Source organism: Ictalurus furcatus, chromosome 25 (genome assembly GCF_023375685.1).
Source record: "Ictalurus furcatus strain D&B chromosome 25, Billie_1.0, whole genome shotgun sequence".
NCBI lineage: Eukaryota > Metazoa > Chordata > Actinopteri > Siluriformes > Ictaluridae > Ictalurus > Ictalurus furcatus.
Genome location: NC_071279.1, coordinates 2,344,944 through 2,364,433, shown reverse-complemented (window position 1 = coordinate 2,364,433; position 19,490 = coordinate 2,344,944). Strand labels below are relative to the sequence as shown.

Genomic DNA, 19,490 nt, shown 5'->3' with positions numbered 1-19,490 from the left:
TTTTTTTTGTTTTGTTTTGTTTTGTTTTGTTTTTTTTTTACATGATAATGCATTAGATTGACATAGTGATGAATTGGACAATGACATTAACCCTGTACGTCCAGCAGATACTTATTCTAACATTCACAAACAAAGTAGCTCTCTGCAAAACATTTTCCACACTAGTCAAGCTTTTGGGCACATCCCCATTTGTGTGTGTGTGTCTATATATATATATATATATATATATATATATATATATATATATATATATATATATATATATATATATATATATATATATATATATATATAACATCAAAACATGGAAACAAAGGTGTCCCTGTGCAAAACAGAACATGAGAAATGTAAAACTATAATGCATATGCCTTCATCCATTTGGATTCGATGACTCATGTTTCAACCCTAAAACATGATTGTAGTAAAAGATTTATATAAAACTCAATACTTTACATTTAGTAAAAACATTAATCAGTTTTCTGTGATGTTTACAATAAGAAATTGCATATACCCGAACGTTTGCATCCCATATCTAAATAAACGACTGATTCATTGTCATATATTGCTGATATGCTGTTTTTTTTTCTTTTTTTTTCTTTTCTTTTTTCTACCTACTAATATTTGTACGCTCATAAATTCATAATTTTTGCTGGATTGTCTCCTTAATATTTTCCGTAGTGATTGGAATGAACCAAATGGGAATCACATGTGGAGAATATACAATATGGATGGTTGACGTTATGAAATATTTCTCTCACAAGCTTGGGATTTGCACCAGTGGGTTTCCGTGTCATGATGTTTCACAAAAGAGTGCTCAAATTTTGTTGTCTGTCCATTTTACGTTCTGAAAATGATACAAATAAAAGCTCAAAGACCAACACGTGTACTTCATTAGAGTGCCCACACTGACCGCTGCAAAATGTTTTCTGAACACAATGACAAACCTCTATGAAATTCTGTCATATTATTTAAAAAAAATAAAATAAAATAATAATAATAATAAAAAATTTGCGGTTTAACATACATTGAACAACCTACAGTGTACGCATTGAATTCCTCTTATTTATAAAAGGAAAAGCTTATGTTAGCTGATTGCCCTTTACGTTTTCATCATAACACGTTTTCAACACTATGGTTTTTTTTTTTTTTTCCTTCTTGTCATTAAGCTTTTTAAAACGATGAATGTTTTTTTTTTTGTTGTTGTTGTTGTTTACAATTAATAAATACATATACACTAAAATGTGCATACATTAGCAGCTATATAAACAGTACATCACATTATGTCAGGTCATATGAAAAATGTACAAAACATGAATGTTCCTCAAAACATTTGCCATTGGTAATCATCGTTAAAGCAAGGCAACAAATAATTAATGTAGTATCCCCCCCACCCAGTCCCGCCCCGTCCCGCCCCGTCCCGTCAAAAGCATAACAGAATCATAAATAATGAAAGATAATACAATTAATTACAGCAGCAAAAATCATAATCATTATCCATACTTTTTACATGTTGTTGTTGTTTTTTTTTTTTTTTTCCTTGTTTCGTTTTTCTTTCTTTTTGCTTATCAGTACTTGCTTAATGCAAGCCCTTTAAAAAAAAAAAAAACGAGGCAGTGGCTCAGGGAGCTACACTTGGATGCCCTGCACAGCTTGTTTGATGTTCTCCAGCAGGGCTTTGTTCTCAGGGCTCTGGTACTGGTCCTGATGCGTATACATATCTGTCAAAGTGCTCACGTAACTGTCAAAATTTTGCTCGTTCATCGGCTCCTGTAGAACAGATTGGAATCAATGAAAGCCAAAGAAAGCAGAAGAACTTGAGGTATTTGTGGTAGAACAAACAAGAGACAGGGAAGTGGTAAATCTTAGGGAAGGATTGTATTTCGCATCACAACTGCGCAGGCAAATCTAACAAAGAAACAATGAGACTTCTAAACTGTCCTCCATACTCCATACATCATGAGGTGGACAAATTAACAAACAAACAAACAAACAAACAAACAAAAAAAAAAACAAGAAAGAAAGAAAGCATGTATTATGAGTTGCATGCCTTTCGGTGAGTCTCATGCATATGAGTGTATCAGCACTGATACTAGTGAAATAAAAACACATATTGCAGGGCCATGGAAGGCAAGAGTATCAACAAGCACCAGCTATTTAAATGTAATTATGTCTGGTTCAAAACATATTAGAAAACAAGTAAATATGGCTCATAGTGTAACTCCAGCTGCATACACTATGTCAGCTATAATCTACAGTATACACTTTACTTTATGACTGCTTTTTCAACTCATATGAAGAAACACATATGGACCTTTTTGAAATGCTGTATATACACACCACGGTGGGTGTAACGGAGAAAAGGAGGGCTATAGGGAACAAATAAGGAGCAATAGGAGCAATAAAAGGATAAAGTTAGACTGTGGAAAATGAATGTCTTACTCTGTGGGGCATCTGTAAACAGCAGTAATTTTTAACAGGGGCCTCTTTCAGTGGCACCGGTTTCTACAGGGGAGAGGTGTAGAGAGAATACTATTAGCTAGACATATAGTTGTTTTTTTTTTTTTTTTTTCCCCCCCAAATACTGCAGATCTCAACGAATGGTGTCTGTATAGTTGACAAGAATGGACAGCCAGAAGTTGAATGTGGACTTGAGAAACACAGTGGCCCTCGTTCATCAAAGGTGCATAGAAACGAGTGCAGATTTGTGCAGAAGGACATAAACAAATTTGAGTCTGATGCATGAAAGAGATTGTACGACATCGAAACAAATGGTGATCTGAGCGCAGTTGATGAATCCGCTTCAGCTGTGTGGACACAAGTTCCTGCCCGCTTATTTACATGCCATATACGACACATTAGGTCATTTTCACCACCGGTGATTGATAGGAGGGGTGAGTTAAAATGCTAGTTACATATGTAATCGGGACTGTATGAACCTAGGATGAAACTAATAAAGATCTATGTCTGTTCCTCAGATTCACACTCACGAATTACATATCTTAACACTAACCATTTTAGGAAAAGGATACCGCACTTGCAACTGCGACTTGTTTGCGTTATTTGGTTGTAATTGTTATTGTTCATACCACTCTACTAACGATACGTATTATAACTATCTTTGTACTGGTTTTGATGATTTAACGGCAAATCAACTGCAAATTTTCCATAAATGTTAAAACGTTACACTCAAATCGACATGCATTCAGACCAGATGTGAGTTTTGATGAGATTGAGTAGATCCCACCAAAGCAGACCAACAGATCCACCAAAACTGCTGAATAAGGAATCCGATTTGTCCACACACAACTTTGAGGAATAAGGGCCTATGTATCCAAGTTTGCCTCGGACTCCTAATGGAGAATGTAGAGAATTAGAAACAGCACAGAAACAGCCAACAGTCATCCAATGCAGGTGAGATGTGAGGAGTGCCAAGACTTATCGGATTGTATCCCATTTCACTGGAGGTGGAGGTGGAGAACTGAGGAGCCATATTCAGAAAGGACATGTTTCAGTTGTTTAGCAACATGGCTAGCGTTTAAAAACAGGGATTGTCCAATCACACCCTGTCTTGGACAATATGGAGCGCCGTGAGCAGATGAGCATGTGCAGGCGCATTAAGCCATGTTTTTACTCAACTGAAAGACAGTCATTTGAGGTGTGAGTTTGTTTTCATAGAATGATCAGTAAGAAAAGTGACCTCAGCAGAGAAGCATATGGAGCTGGGACAAACTCAACAACATACATAAAGAAGCAGATGGCAGAAAGTCAGCTGTATTAGTGACCCATTAGACACATGGGAACCCAAACAACTTTCACTGCCGAATGCTGTTTAAATTTCGCAAGCCATACATGAGGTTTTCCTTATTATATCCTCTCGCATTGACATTTTGGATCTGAGTTATTTCTGGACCCTTTGATAAGGTGATTGATGTAGTGTGTAGGTGATAAGCTGCCTGTCTGTCTCGTACCATATGAGGGAGCTGGATGTTGGCCAAGCTGTTGATGAGCGACTGGCTGAGGTTAGCCAGCTCATGCAGCAGTGAGTCATTCTGCTGCTCAATGGCCTTGTTCTCCTCCTCCATGGACTTCAGGTTGGTCTCCATGGTGGTGATCTGGGCAAGGAACCAGGAGGGCTTGCTAAGACTACAGACAGATGACTGATTGCTGAGAAGATGAGAAATAGAAAAAAATGAGCTTACTTGTGTCCTAAGTTTAATCATATCTGACTCCACTTGATTGTTCGATTCATTAAGATCTTTGATTTCTTCATCCAGCTGTTTGATTTCCTCATCGTTCTCTATTCCTGGACAAGAGCAGAGAATGACTTAAAACCACAAGTGCACCTGATCACATGACTCAACATTGTTTAAACACACCGATGACATTATCATCGTGTCTGTTGGGGAACACCGTTATATGTTATCACTGCGGATGAACCAAGACGCTAATCCTTGGAGGCAGAATGTTACAATTCATTTCCATATGATGTACCTTTGCTTGCACGCTGCTTGATTGTAAGCATTTCGACGCCAGTCATTCGTGCTTTCTTCATGGCTGAAGTGGCACGGGGACAGCCAGAGAGACTGGACAGAGAAACACATATATGCGTTTATGTATTTATATGCGCCATTTATGCTTCTCATAATCCAAGAAACAACACAATACATTCTGTCCCCGTTTCATACACACCTCCGGTGGGTGAGAAAGCTGCCACTGACATGGCCTGAGCCATCACATCCAGGTGTGGGGCATGTCATACCATCAGTTTTTCCAGACTTCCATGGAAATGGAGCTCCGTTCACAAAACCATCCTTCTGACGCTTGGCAGCCAGTGGGCAGCCGGATGCACTGCGATGAGACGCGTACTTCCCTGTCACATGACCCTGACCGTCACACCCAGGTACAGGACACCTGCAATAAAGGGCTCTGATTATGCACCAGCGTCATGTTGAACTTTTATTACCAAAAGGGCAACAAATGTTCTTGAAATACATTAACTCTTAATTGAAAACCTACTTAATTGGCTCCTGATCATCCTTGTCTTCCTTGTTATGAATTATTTTAATTCCACTCTTCTTCGCTCTGGGACAACCTGACAGACTATGACACAGAAATTTTTTACATTTACATCCTTAACAACCAGTTACATTACTGTTTGACATTTCTAGAACATTCCCTAAAAGAACATACAAGCAGCTCAAAAACCACTGGCATCCTTACAGAACAGAACATTTCCTTTGTATTCTGAGGCTTGTACACCCCCCTCTACACTTTGGACCAGAGGTTTTCACAACAATATATATGTTGATTTATATGTATATCTGAGCTCATAATCTTGAACAGATATCCATATATTCATATATACTATGTTGTAGGTCTTATTTAGTTCTGTGTCGTTTCATGTGGTTAGTGTCTTGTTTTTACGTAGCGCCGTGGTCCTGGAGGAACGTTGTTTCCTTTCACTGTGTACTGTACCGGCTGTAGATGGTAGAAATGACAATAAAGCCACTTGAACTCGAGCTTGAACTTGTGGATATCAATCCTTATATACTGTATACTTGTGGATATCAATCCCTATATACTGTATACTTGTGGATATCAATCACTATATACTGTATACTTGTGGATATCAATCCTTATATACTGTATACTTGTGGATATCAATCCTTATATACTGTATACTTGTGGATATCAATCCTTATATACTGTATACTTGTGGATCTCAATCACTATATACTGTATACTTGTGGATATCAATCCTTATATACTGTATACTTGTGGATCTCAATCCCTATATACTGTATACTTGTGGATATCAATCCTTATGTACTGTATATTTGTGGATATCAATCCTTATGTACTGTATACTTGTGGATCTCAATCCTTATATACTGTATACTTGTGGATATCAATCCCTATATACTGTATACTTGTGGATATCAATCCTTATATACTGTATACTTGTGGATCTCAATCCCTATATACTGTATACTTGTGGATATCAATCCTTATATACTGTATGCTTGTGGATATCAATCCCTATATACTGTATGCTTGTGGATATCAATCCCTATATACTGTATACTTGTGGATATCAATCCCTATATACTGTATACTTGTGGATCTCAATCCCTATATACTGTATACTTGTGGATATCAATCCTTATATACTGTATACTTGTGGATATCAATCCTTATATACTGTATACTTGTGGATCTCAATCCCTATATACTGTATACTTGTGGATCTCAATCCCTATATACTGTATACTTGTGGATATCAATCCTTATATACTGTATACTTGTGGATATCAATCCCTATATACTGTATACTTGTAGATATCAATCCCTATATACTGTATACTTGTGGATATCAATCCTTATATACTGTATACTTGTGGATATCAATCCCTATATACTGTATACTTGTGGATATCAATCCTTATATACTGTATACTTGTGGATATCAATCCTTATATACTGTATACTTGTGGATATCAATCCTTATATACTGTGTACTTGTGGATATCAATCCTTATATACTGTATACTTGTGGATATCAATCCCTATATACTATATACTTGTGGATATCAATCCTTATATACTGTGTACTTGTGGATATCAATCCTTATATACTGTATACTTGTGGATATCAATCCCTATATACTGTATACTTGTAGATATCAATCCTTATATACTGTATACTTGTGGATATCAATCCTTATATACTGTATACTTGTGGATATCAATCCCTATATACTGTATACTTGTGGATCTCAATCCTTATATACTGTATACTTGTGGATATCAATCCCTATATACTGTATACTTGTGGATATCAATCCCTATATACTGTATACTTGTGGATATCAATCCTTATATACTGTATACTTGTGGATCTCAATCCCTATATACTGTATACTTGTGGATATCAATCCTTATATACTGTATACTTGTGGATATCAATCCTTATATACTGTATACTTGTGGATCTCAATCCCTATATACTGTATACTTGTGGATATCAATCCTTATATACTGTATACTTGTGGATCTCAATCCCTATATACTGTATACTTGTGGATATCAATCCTTATATACTGTATGCTTGTGGATATCAATCCCTATATACTGTATACTTGTGGATCTCAATCCCTATATACTGTATACTTGTGGATCTCAATCCCTATATACTGTATACTTGTGGATCTCAATCCCTATATACTGTATACTTGTGGATCTCAATCCCTATATACTGTATACTTGTGGATATCAATCCTTATATACTGTATACTTGTGGATATCAATCCTTATATACTGTATACTTGTGGATATCAATCCTTATATACTGTATACTTGTGGATCTCAATCCCTATATACTGTATACTTGTGGATCTCAATCCCTATATACTGTATACTTGTGGATATCAATCCTTATATACTGTATATACTGCTACAGTATATAGCAGACACAATTATATGGATATCATGACTATGTGTGTGTGTGTGTGTGTGTGTGTGTGTGTGTGTGTGTGAAGGTGGCAGGTCGCAGGTGAATGCCATTTAAACGCTAACCTGTCACTTTTTAAAATCTAAGCAACCGTACCCGTTGTAGCTACCATCGTTAATGTAATAGACGCAGAATTGAATTATGCATTAACAGAAAGGAGATGTGTCTGATCACGACAGTACTGTTGTTGTAAATGAAGAGTTTAGACAGGTATTTGTCCTAGAGGTAGGCTGCACATTTGACAATAGCCTCGAGGAAGCCTTCATGACTAAGGTTATCGAGTACCAACCGCTCAGGGGTTCACGGCTGGTGACAAGGAGAGATAAACAGCCAGCAAAATGGCAGCAGCCATATATAGAGAAGGGGCTGCTATTTATAGCCTTGATAATCTTGATACAGTCCATGTTTTAACTGTAGGATGATGAATGTTTCTGCATTCTGCATCTCTATTATTTACATCCCGCATTACTACTTTGCTGAGTGGATATAAATAAATTGTTTATGGCCGTGTGTGTGTGTGTGTGTGTGTGTGTGTGTTTGTGTGTGTATGGTTACCTCCTGTGTGAGGCATAGTTGCCTGTAATGTGCCCGGAGCCATCACAACCTGGAGTAGGACACCTGAAAGAGGCAGGAACGAGCACACAGTGAGAACTTCTACTCAGCACAGACGTAATCAAAATGACTTAACCATGATATCACAAAGACTTACTTTAAATCCTGTGAGTTTGCTGTCATCATACTACGCATACCTTTATCAGCTAACTGGCAGCTAGAGAGTCTGAGGTGAAAATTCAACTAGGGTTAATGGACACTTAAAAACAACAACAACAACAACAACAACAACAGTCCAGATGGCAATTATACAGCAAGTCTCACATTCACTCACTCATAAACCCTTTATTAGGAAAAAGTGTGTAAAGTTAGTCTTCTTACGTGAGGAGTTCTTTCTTGCTTTCTTTGCAGGGGGCATATTTGTGTTTAGGGCTGGGGAGGGACACCTCACCCGGGTACTGCTGATTCTCCAGCAACTCCTGGAAAGGGTCCAACTCATCCTAGCAGGGCCAGAAAAACTCAATAAAGCACTTATAAATAATAATGTTGCTTATGTATATGGATCAATCCTAGTGCTGTATTAAATTACATTCAGTTGGGATTTTTCATTCAAAATCCTTTTCAGTCAAGGACTGGATATCAATGAAGAACAATTTACTTGATTGAATTTGCTTGATGAAATGTCTTTGGTACTAAAGTTTCAATTGACTTCAACAAAATTTGAAGTAATTAAAGTTGTAAATAAAAGCAAGTCGGCAAAAACACTCAGCAAGCACTTCCAGTCTTAACCACTAGATGTCTCTAAAGATCTTTTGGTGGAATGGTGCCCAACTCTCTGTCTTCTCCTCCCTGGATTTTATTTCCCCGACACACACCATATGTCAAAATGTAAAATATGACATATATCTCGTATCTGCTTTATCTGCTGCCCCATTAAAACCTGAGAGATTACTCTCTTCCACTAAAGTGCATGGTATATGGCAGCCAACTAAACACTAGCAGATCCTGCTCTACCATCCATCTGTATAAACTCCAATAAAGCAGCACTGCTCCCAGGTGGGATCTGGAGGCTGTACCTCTTTATGGTCCTCGTCCAGGCTCTTAATCTTGGTGTAGTCCACTGGCAGGTCCCAGCAGTCTGGGCCCATCTGGTAGCAGCGGCTATTGAGCAGTGCTTGCCGCTGGGGGGACATGGGCTGCAGCGGCGTGAGCACCGTGCCCTCACCCATGCCCCCTGCACGACCCACGCTCAGGTCCAGAGTCCCGTTCTCCTCCACCTCCTGCTCCTCTGGACTCTGGACAGGAGACCGGACGAGACAAAGAGCATAGGAGCATGAAAGAAGGCAAGAAAAGGAAACCAGCACGAGAGAACCGGAGAAGAAAGGAAGGAGAGAAGCGGAGAGGAGAGTGGGAGGAGAGAATAAGAAAGGAGAGGAGTGATGTGATGTTGAGTTGGAAAATGGAGGAGAGAGCTGAGAATGAAAGGAGAGGAGAGTAAGATGAGACAATAGAAAAGCAGATTTGAAGAAAAGAGAAAAGGAAATGTGCATATAACATGACCGAAATGAAAAGAAATGAATGTAAAGAGGTCATATATAGGTACGATGGCCAGAAGATGGCGAAAAGATGAATAAAAAGTGAGTGGTGGAGAAGAGGAAATAACAAGAAAAGACCGAAAAGTAGATTCGATGAAAAGATTAAATAAATCAACAAATGGAAAAGAGAAGAAAAGAAAAAAAAACACATTAGTAATGGTAAAGAGGTGATATACATGGAAGAGGGAAGGGTGGGGCAGAAAGAAAGAAAGAAAGGAGAAGAGAAAGAAAAAAAATAGGAGCATGATCTTGCACCATTCACTGTCCTACATCTCCATCTATAGTCTCTCATTAGTGCTCAATTTGAGTCATCCTGTTCTTCGCTTTCTCTACACTACAGTGAGCCCCAGTGTCCTAACAGAGAGGTCACACCCTTCGTACTGAGCCCAATGAGAAAACAGGCCAAGCCTGGACCAGGGCTGAAAACACCATCAATCCAACCTGTCTCATACGGAGAAAGAGTGAGAGACATAAAGATTGAGAGACTGGAGAGAGAGAGAGAGAAAGAAAGAGAGAGAGAGAGAGAGAAAGGATGGGCAGGTGAAAAAGGAGGAAGAGACAGAGGAATAAAAGCAAACGATAGAGAGGGCAGAAGGCTGATACTGCACCAATTCGGTTTCAGCTGTCGGATGCTGCTTCTCACCGTTTGCATTATCTCTGCATTCAGTGTGTCACTAAAGAAATCAGGAGCTGTTCATCACACAGTGGCATGAAAAACCACACCTTTTACACCCACTCCAGCTATACACTAACACTGCATAGAAAGAAGACTAACTCAGAATAACTCGGAGGCACGGAAATCGATTTATCATGCAGTCAGAGCAACACAGAAAAAGTCCTTGTGTGTGAAATAAAGAGCGGACCAGGGTCAGAGACGCTGAAGTAAAAGGTAGTATTGATAAAAAGCAAGAAGGTGTGTAATTGAGAAGTACTGAGAAGTATAGAAACACAGAAGTAGAAAATCAAACCACGGGTAGAGGAGCCTGTGTGTGTGTGTGTGTATGTGAGAACAGGTGCTGGTGGCTCACCTGTGCGAGGAGCTCGGGGCCTTTAGCGCTCAGGCTCTGGGGCATCTCTCGGCAGCGTGTGGACAGGTTGAGGATGGCCGTGGCGGCCATGTGAGCGGCCTCCATGTCGTGCGTGTAGTCAAAGCTGCTCTTGCTGCAGGTGCTGCTGGCGCTGCTTCCTCCTCCTCCTCCTCCTCCTCCTCTCCCTCCTCTTCCTCCCCCACAACTCAGACTACTGCCGCTGCTGCTGGGAGCATAGCTGCTTGTTGTACTGCTGGCTGGACTCGAGGTCTTACAGTACCGCTTGGCTGTCAAACACACACACACACACACACACACACACACACACACAAATTTACTGTCGTATATACAGTAAGCACAGTAACATACGAGATATGACAGATGACATGAAATAAAGTGCATGTAAATAGAGTTAAAACAAAGTTGGAAAATTATAGAACAACAGATGAGTAGATGGGTAGAGAGGTAGACACCTACAAGACTCGCTTAGTGGATGGTCTGATGTTCCATGATGAATGCTGAGAGCAAATGAGTCTGAGAGAGAGAGAGAGAGAGAGAGAGAGAGAGAGAGTATGATAGTGCATTTACATTTTGCAAACAGACAGCAGGAAAAAACACATATATTGTTCAACTTTCAACATGACTTTTGGCGTAATACTATTTCCTTTGTCTAACAAAAACGACATTCATTAATAATAAGGTATGCTCTTCATATTAATATTAATGCTCTTCAATTAATGTGCATTTATCCAAAATACTCCATATTCTTGTAGCAGATGCATTTTGGTGGATTTTTAGTCATTACGTTTGTTCTTGCCTGTAGTCTTATTTTAATGGTCTCTCTTACTCAACTTTTTCCATGAAAAGAAAGAAACAAACAAACAAAAAAAAGAAGGTTCAAGATCAGGAGCCAAGTTTCAAATGTAAAAACAAAACAACATTTGATGTAAGACCGAGATTTAGACTGAGAAAACTAACCTACTGTAAATTAGACATTATATATATATATATATTTATATAAAAGTGAGTCTGTGTAGTAGTTTTACTCATATGGGCTAAACCTCCAATGGGAGTGGTGTATTTGCTCACTGACTGATTCCTACATTTGAACCCTGCATGAGATGGATTCACTCAGGACATCTATCCATCCATCCATCCATCCATCCATCCATCCATCCATTTTCCAAACCACTTCTCATACACAGGGTCGCGGGGAGCCTGGAGCCTATCCCAGGGAACTCGGGGCACAAGGCGGTGGACACTCTAGAAAGGGTCCCTCACTCACACACCCATTCACACACTACAGACAATTTGGAAATGCCAATCAGCCTACAACGCATGTATTTGGACCGGGGGATGAAACCGGAGTACCCGGAGAAACGTTCACCCGTACCTCCCACTCAGGACAACTATACACTAGTTGTTGTATACATCTAAAACAAGGACCTTCGATAAACTCTGCAATGTTTTTTACAAGCATATTTTGACTGCATTGGAAAAGGCTAACAGCTCTTACTCATGAGCCATCTGTTGACTGGACGAACGGAGAAAGATGCTCAGCAAAAAGGATCTGTCCGACTATGGAAAAATGTCTAGCACGTCTACTGTTTTGTTTCTCTCTATATATCTAAAATTTGGAGCAGTCTGCAGTAAATAAAAGAAAACTTACTTTCATTATTTCCACTGATGGTGGAACTGATGATCTAGGGTTATAGCACAGGTTTTATATATATATATATATATATATATATATATATATATAGTTACATATTGATATAAGTTTTGTACTTGCAGGCTGCATGACTTGATTGAGACTGAAGAAGCAAGCTATTTATTTTCTGAAGGCCAGAAAGCATTTTATGGACCCAAACTCCTCCATCGTCTTTTCATTCAATAAGAAGTCACACTGGTGTAAAAAGAAAAGAAAAGAAAAGAAAAAGACTGACCTACACTGATTATTTTAGAATAATGCTTTCACTGCAGCTTGCCAAATATCTGGATATTTTCATCCTTGCGAAAGCAAACACTACAGGGAGACGCTTTTGTGAAAAAAAAGAATCTACATACAGTAAGCCGATATTGCTCAGTGCTGATGGGTGAAATTTGTCCCTTTTTTTTCGATCAAAAAGCATTTGTTTGCAGCATACTGATGCATACTGATGGTTATCTCACTCCCAGATGTTACCCCAGTCACCTCCAGATGATGCTGCCTAACCAAAACTCCCAGAAACGGCAAAGTTTAATCGGGTTGTGCTCACCATCATATCCTCTTGGTGAAGTGTCTCGTCCGTGGCTCTTCTGTGTAAGCGAACGCTTGCTGTAGGCGTGAGGCTGGCCGTCGTAGCCGCCTCCATAGTCGAAGCTGGTCTTGGAGTACTTCTCCAGCTCCTTGGCTAGATTGGAGCGAGGCGTGCTGGTGGAGACGTTATTTTTGTAACCATACTGTGGGATCTCCAACTGTTTCACAAAGCACATAGGCCTGGAAGATAATCATCGACACAGGCGGGAGGGGAAAACCCGGCCTGGGCATCAACGGAACTAGCACAAGTCTAATTAGCTCAGAGACGCTGATATGAGTTTATGATAACACTTCAGCGTCGTACTCCTACTCTGAATTTGAGAGTATGTCAACTGGGTGATTCTGTGCGTTGTTTGTCCTGCAGTAAATATCTCTACAGTGATTATTACTTCCGAGGATATAATATAGTATACGTTAACATATTTTAAGAAGTACTGCAAAACAATACATGCTTGAAAGTATGCGAACCCTTTAGAATTTTCTATATATCGGCATGAACGTGACTTAAAACATCATGATTTTCACACAAGTCTTAAAAGTAGACCAAGAGAACCCGATTAAACAAATGAGACAAAAATATCATGCTTGGTCGTTTAGTTATTGAGGAAAATGATCCAATATTACACATCTGTGACAGGCAAAAGTATGTGACGCTCTAGGATTAGCAGTTTAATTTGAAGGTGAAATTAAGAGTCGGGCGATTTCAATCAATGGGACGATAATCCGGTGTGAGTGAGCGCCGTGTTTTGTTTAAAGAACAGGGATCTATCAGAGTCTGATCCTCACAACATGTTTGTGGAAGTGTATCGTCGCGTGAACGAAGGAGATTTATGGGCACTTCAGAAAAAGAGTTCTTGATCAGGCTGGAAAAGATTGCAAAACCATCTCTAAAGTGTTCGGACTCCACCCATCCACAGTCAGACAGACGGAGGAAATTCAAGACCAGTGTAGCCCTCCCAAGGAGTAGTCGACCGACAAAGATCACTCCAAGAGCAAGATGTTTAATAGTTATTGAGGTCAAAAAGGAACGCAGGGTAAATTCTAAGTAATAAAGGAACTCTCTCACACTGGCTAATGTTAATGTTCACGAGTCCACCATCAGGAGAACTCTGAACAACGATAATGTGCATGGCAGGGTTGCAAGGAGAAAGCCTCCACTCTACAAAAAGAACACTGCCGCCCATCTGAAGTTTGCTAAAGATCACATGGAGAAGCCAGAAGGCAACTGGAAAACGTTTTGTGGATGGATGAGATCAAAATAGAATGTTTTGGTTTAAACGAGAAGCGTTATGTCTGGAGAAAGGAAAACACGGCATTCCAGCATAAGAACCTTATCCCATCTGTAACACACGGTGGTGGTAGTATCGTGGTTTGGGACTGTTTTGCTGCATCTGGAAGAGGACGAATTGCCATCATCGATAGAACAATGAATTCTGAAGTATACCAGCGATTTCTAAAGGAAAATATCAGGACATCTGTCCGTAAACTGAATCTCAAGAGAAAGTGGGTCATGCAGCGAGACAACGATCCTAAGCACACGAGTCGTTCTACCAAAGAACGGTGAAAGAAGAATAGAGGTAATGTTTTGGAATGGACAAGTCAAAAGTCCTGACCGTAATCCAATAGAAATGTTATGGAAGGACCTGAAGCGAGCAGGTCATGTGATGAAACGCACCAACATCTCAGAGTTGAAGCCGTTCTGTACTGAGGAACGGGTTAAAATTCCTCCAAGCCGACGCGCAGGACCGATCGACACTTACCCCAAACGTTTATCTGTCTCACCAGCTACTGACAGCAAAGGTTCACATACTTTTACCCCTCACAAATATGTAATATCGGACACTAAAGTATATTTTAGGTCAATATTCATGCAGAAATATAGAAAATTCTAAAGGGTTCAGAAACTTTCAAGCACCACTGTACTTATTTCTGGGTCATTTTCAGAGCGTATACACCTCCAAACGTTTGTGTATCTTAATCTGTATGTATATAAACTGCCATCTCCATATTTATTCGTCCCCCTTCGTAAAAAATCGATATTTAAGATGACATATTGAAATATATTTCATATTTTGACAACCATGTAGATTATTTAAACACAATCTCAAGCATAAAATGCCTCGTCAAGTAGTCCAATTTTTATTTTGTTGCAAGAAATGTATTGGCCCCTCTGATCTTCTTTGTCTTCCTTACCATTATTTACTCTCAGCATGTAGGCAGTATGTTCATGTATTCCTATTAATGGGAAATTATTATTATTATTATTATTATTATTATTATTATTATTTTAGTTCTACCTGATTATGCTTAAAGCTGTAATACCAAACTTTTTGGGGGTTAAAAATGAACAAAAATCAACTATTGAGCAAGTACATTAAAAAAAAAATCAGTATTCAGAACTGTCTCCTTACGTTACCCCCAATTCGCGACAGTAAGCTTATAATAATGATTTATAATTTGTTCTGCCAGCTCAGATTTCACGGGAAACATCAGTTTGATGTCATTCGCCTTCGCGTGGTTACGTGATGTCCGTAAACAGAAAGAAGAAGGGCTACTATATCACGTGTGTGATTTTCGTTTCAAACAGAGATGGCGATAGAGAGGCAAAAGTTTACTACTGCAGCGTTAATGATATTTTACTTGCCGGTGTATTTTAATATATATATCTATATATATAACTGATATATGCAGCTCAATAACCGTTTGTCTCTGCTGTGTTGTGCTCTTGTGTGTTGTGTGTGTGCAGCCATACCTCAGCACGCGGTCAGATGCCTGATTGGACTTGGTTCCGTCACTCGATTGATGCTTCTCCTGAACTTTTGCAATCTTCTCAGCGGCTGCTATAGGACATCCTGAGAGACTGAAAGACCAGGAAGACAACCGTTTCATCGGTAGCACACGCACACACACACACACACACACACTGAATGCACATCCACATAAACCCCCACATGACTACAAGGCTTGTGCCAGTCAGTGTATTCAATCGCTTCCACTGTGTGCACAAACACTGTATGTGTGGGGGAACAATAAAAAACTATGAATTATGCATGTTCTATCTATAGCATGAAGGCTCAGTGTTACAGATATCCGGGCTTTTATACAGTTATCTGGTTGTCTGTCTTCAGTGAGATCCTGCCAACTGCAGCGCTGCCATACAGAGCTACAAAATGGACAACGATCCTTCTCTCTCACTCTGTTTCCCCATCTCACTTCTTCTTTTCTCTCCTTACATCCCTTTGCCTGTGTGTTCTTCCTTTTTATTTTTATTTATAGCACGCTGTTTGCACAACACACACACACACACACACACATCAACCATTCTTAAAACTAAGCATCTGTGGAAGAGATGAAGACATGCTGTATAAACTATACAGTTCTGCACACGTTATGATTTAAAAAAAAAAAAAAGTTGAGTGGCAGACAGAAGGACCGCCGTCAATATGCCGAGTTGCTATGACAACTGAGAGAGCGCGCACAGCAGCCATATATACAGACACATACATATCGTATACTATACCATGTATATATGTTATTTTTTTTTCACGTTTTATTTTTTCTCCCCCCCCCCACCACCATATCTCAACCTGTTTAATGCCGGCACTGTGGGTGTGAGCTTGTCCCACAGGACCTGTTCCATATAACACGGCCTGCAGCGGCTGTGAGTGTGAGCCTGTGTCTGCGAGATCAAGAGATCACAGCATGATGAGGAGACATGCACCTGAGCTGTGTGTGTGTGGGTGTGTGGGCCAGCACGCCGAGGAAATGGTATAATTGTGCCTTATTCTGCGTTGTGTCCATTAATACAGCTTAATAAATCCTAAAACAATCTTAAACGTAGAATCGTGGCAGCGTGTACGATAGTTACGTCGCTCCGTTAAAGAATATCGTTATTTTAAAAAGTAAATAAATACACGCTTTACAATGATACTAGAGTTTGTACAGGACAGCCTCCATTGCGGTCACTAAATAATTCATAGTAGTTACACAGTGCAACGTTTGATCATTAATAACTGGATTTTAAACAACGACTAAAGGATTTATACCCTGTCACGTCTCTCGGCGAGTCTCAGACGCCTTGACAACGACGCACAGATCTATCCGTTCATTCACACCTCTCTGCTCAAACGGCGCTCTTTCCTAACGTCCAGACAAACCGTTTTTAAAACCCCCCCCCGAGTCTGCAAGAGCACTTAACCCACAGCGCTTCCAGCCCCTTCAGCTCTTCAGGTGCACTGACTCACCTGCGGTGCGAGTTCCTGTTGCTATTAACGTGGCCGCGTCCCGAGCAGCCAGGCGTCGGGCACTTTAGAACATTCTCATGCATTGCAAGAACTTTGGAAAGACAGGAGAAGACAGGAGAAGGCCAGAGACAGTGAAGGTTAGGAGCACTCAATGTGGAACAAAAGACCTTTGCTTTAAATTAGACTGAATGAGTTTGAGTTAGCTGCTTGAAAACATGTGGCATAATGTGTTCAGGGTGAGAACAGTGAAAGATAAATAAGTCAGGGCATGCAGAAAGGAGATCATGCAGCCATACGCAGAGACGTGTTAGTAGCAGGCGACGGTACGATTCACTCAGTGCATGCTAATAAAGAAGTGATTTTCCAGACACGACCAGAACAGATGGGTTTTACCTTCTGAAGTGGAAGTTCACCAGTTTTTTCAAAAGAAAAACTCACCCACGTGTACGCAAACGTTTGCGGTGAGGTCTATTACTCAAATCTGGCTAAGGATGTTCAGCATCGTTTATAGCGGTAGTTATCTGGGTCAGGATGGAGATTTCATATTCGGTATAGGAAATACACTGTACTAAACGGACTAATATAAGTACTAAATATAATACCGTACGAAATATACGAGTCTGTTCACTTGCGAATTCGCACGACCCAATCCGCATGAAGTCACCGCCCCGTAGGAAAGCGTATGCTAATTCGGAAGCGCTAATGCGTGACGATTTCGCTCACTAAGCGGTTTTCACGTAACGGCGTTAGCACAGACGTAGCTGTGTTCGTTTGATCAAGTTTTGAAGAATTAGTCGCACTTTACTGGTCATTTCCACAACTGCACATTTGAGCTGATTCGCGGAAATAAAAGCCAGTCATGCGCTCATAGCAACCTTTTTTTTTTTCACAGTGCAGAATCTAAATCTAGACTTTAGGTGGCTTGTGACGTGTCCTGCAAAAAAATAAATACATAAATAAATAAATAAATCCCTCAATTCCCTCTCATCAGCAACACCAAGACATGCAGAGGTATCCAACGCACAGTAAAACACACAAACAAGCTGCTTTCTTAGCGGTCACACACTCATTTGAGAAGAGGCATGGACAGGAACTGAACAGCAGCACATACACTGACCATTTCAGGCAACAAGCACGTCAAAGAAAGGAGCACCCCCATACCAGCCGGAGGTGTAACTACACCCAGGACCATTACAGCATGGCAGGACCTTTTTCACAACAAATGTGCCGTTTAATGAGCAATAGCGTTCCGGTTGCCACTTTGAACATGGTTTAGTTAGTGAAATGCATGAACAACAGCGAACGGTATATTCCAGATTAAACAGTAAATAGCTAGCTACGATTTTTTCACACCTGGCTAGCTAGCTTACCTAGCACAGTTGCTAATTGTGATATCCCTCACACGGCTAGCTTTTCTAATTTCATCCCACACACACACACACACACACACACACTGCTAGCTTTGATCTGACCATTCAAATTGGCCAGTGCTTTTTCAAGTAGTCAGATTTTACAGACTTACGTGCCTCTTAAAATGGTCACTCTCATCCCAGCAAATTGCACAAAGCCATTTTTTCCCTCACAAGCACATCAGTGGGAATGAGCGAAAGGTCAAGTACGGCTGTTTCCTTGAATTATTTGTGCACCGAACGATGCGGCAGCGATTACAGCTCTATTTGCTGCCATTTTTCCACTATCCCACCGGACTTTTTTTTGTTTTTTTTTTTTGAAACGCTACTACTTAAGCTTCTGCATTCATAAACACAGAAGTGTGAAAAAGGTCCATGAATGAGCCACAGCATGTCTTTATTGTTCTTACTTTCTGGTGGTACGCGGTCTTTGTGAGGGCAGCCGGACAGACTTCTGTGGTGTGGGTACAGGCCTGTGACGTGGCCCGTGCCGTCACACCCTGGGGTGGGGCACTTGCTCTCTTTTTTCTCACCTCTTGAAGGATCTGCAGAATAAAGAGAGCGTTTTAACACACCGTTACATTCCTAATTCCCCTCGAAATCATTAGAGATAAGAGAATCTCCTCTTTTCGGAAACGCTTTTCAACTTTATGAGATCGGCTTTTACGCGACGCGTATTAACTCTCCGAACGGGATCGCGTCGAGAGAACCGGCTAAATTGGTAGCATACTCAGTGAATACGCTGTTTTTGTTGCACTCCTTGGAATAAAAGCTCCACATTTGTTAGCTCATACTACCCAAGGAATTTCATATTTCATAAAAAATGCATGGATATAACGCATAATAACTAGAC

General features: G+C 40.1%; 1 protein-coding gene across 1 annotated transcript in view; it reads right to left on the bottom strand.

The window, feature by feature from the left end:
- Positions 1-1,516: 1,516 nt before the first annotated feature.
- Positions 1,517-19,490, bottom strand: part of myt1la (myelin transcription factor 1-like, a) — a 55,634-nt gene continuing 37,660 nt past the window's right edge. The window contains exons 8-22 of the mRNA XM_053614066.1: positions 19,048-19,182; positions 17,229-17,319; positions 15,737-15,844; positions 12,944-13,164; positions 10,686-10,972; positions 9,139-9,357; positions 8,444-8,562; positions 8,220-8,288; positions 8,066-8,128; positions 5,017-5,100; positions 4,690-4,911; positions 4,492-4,583; positions 4,200-4,303; positions 3,969-4,112; positions 1,517-1,767 (exon numbers count right to left, since the gene is read on the bottom strand). Coding sequence (XP_053470041.1) covers positions 1,627-1,767; positions 3,969-4,112; positions 4,200-4,303; positions 4,492-4,583; positions 4,690-4,911; positions 5,017-5,100; positions 8,066-8,128; positions 8,220-8,288; positions 8,444-8,562; positions 9,139-9,357; positions 10,686-10,972; positions 12,944-13,164; positions 15,737-15,844; positions 17,229-17,319; positions 19,048-19,182 — 2,099 coding nt within the window. The 3' untranslated portion in view covers positions 1,517-1,626. The remainder of the gene's footprint in view (positions 1,768-3,968; positions 4,113-4,199; positions 4,304-4,491; positions 4,584-4,689; positions 4,912-5,016; positions 5,101-8,065; positions 8,129-8,219; positions 8,289-8,443; positions 8,563-9,138; positions 9,358-10,685; positions 10,973-12,943; positions 13,165-15,736; positions 15,845-17,228; positions 17,320-19,047; positions 19,183-19,490) is intronic.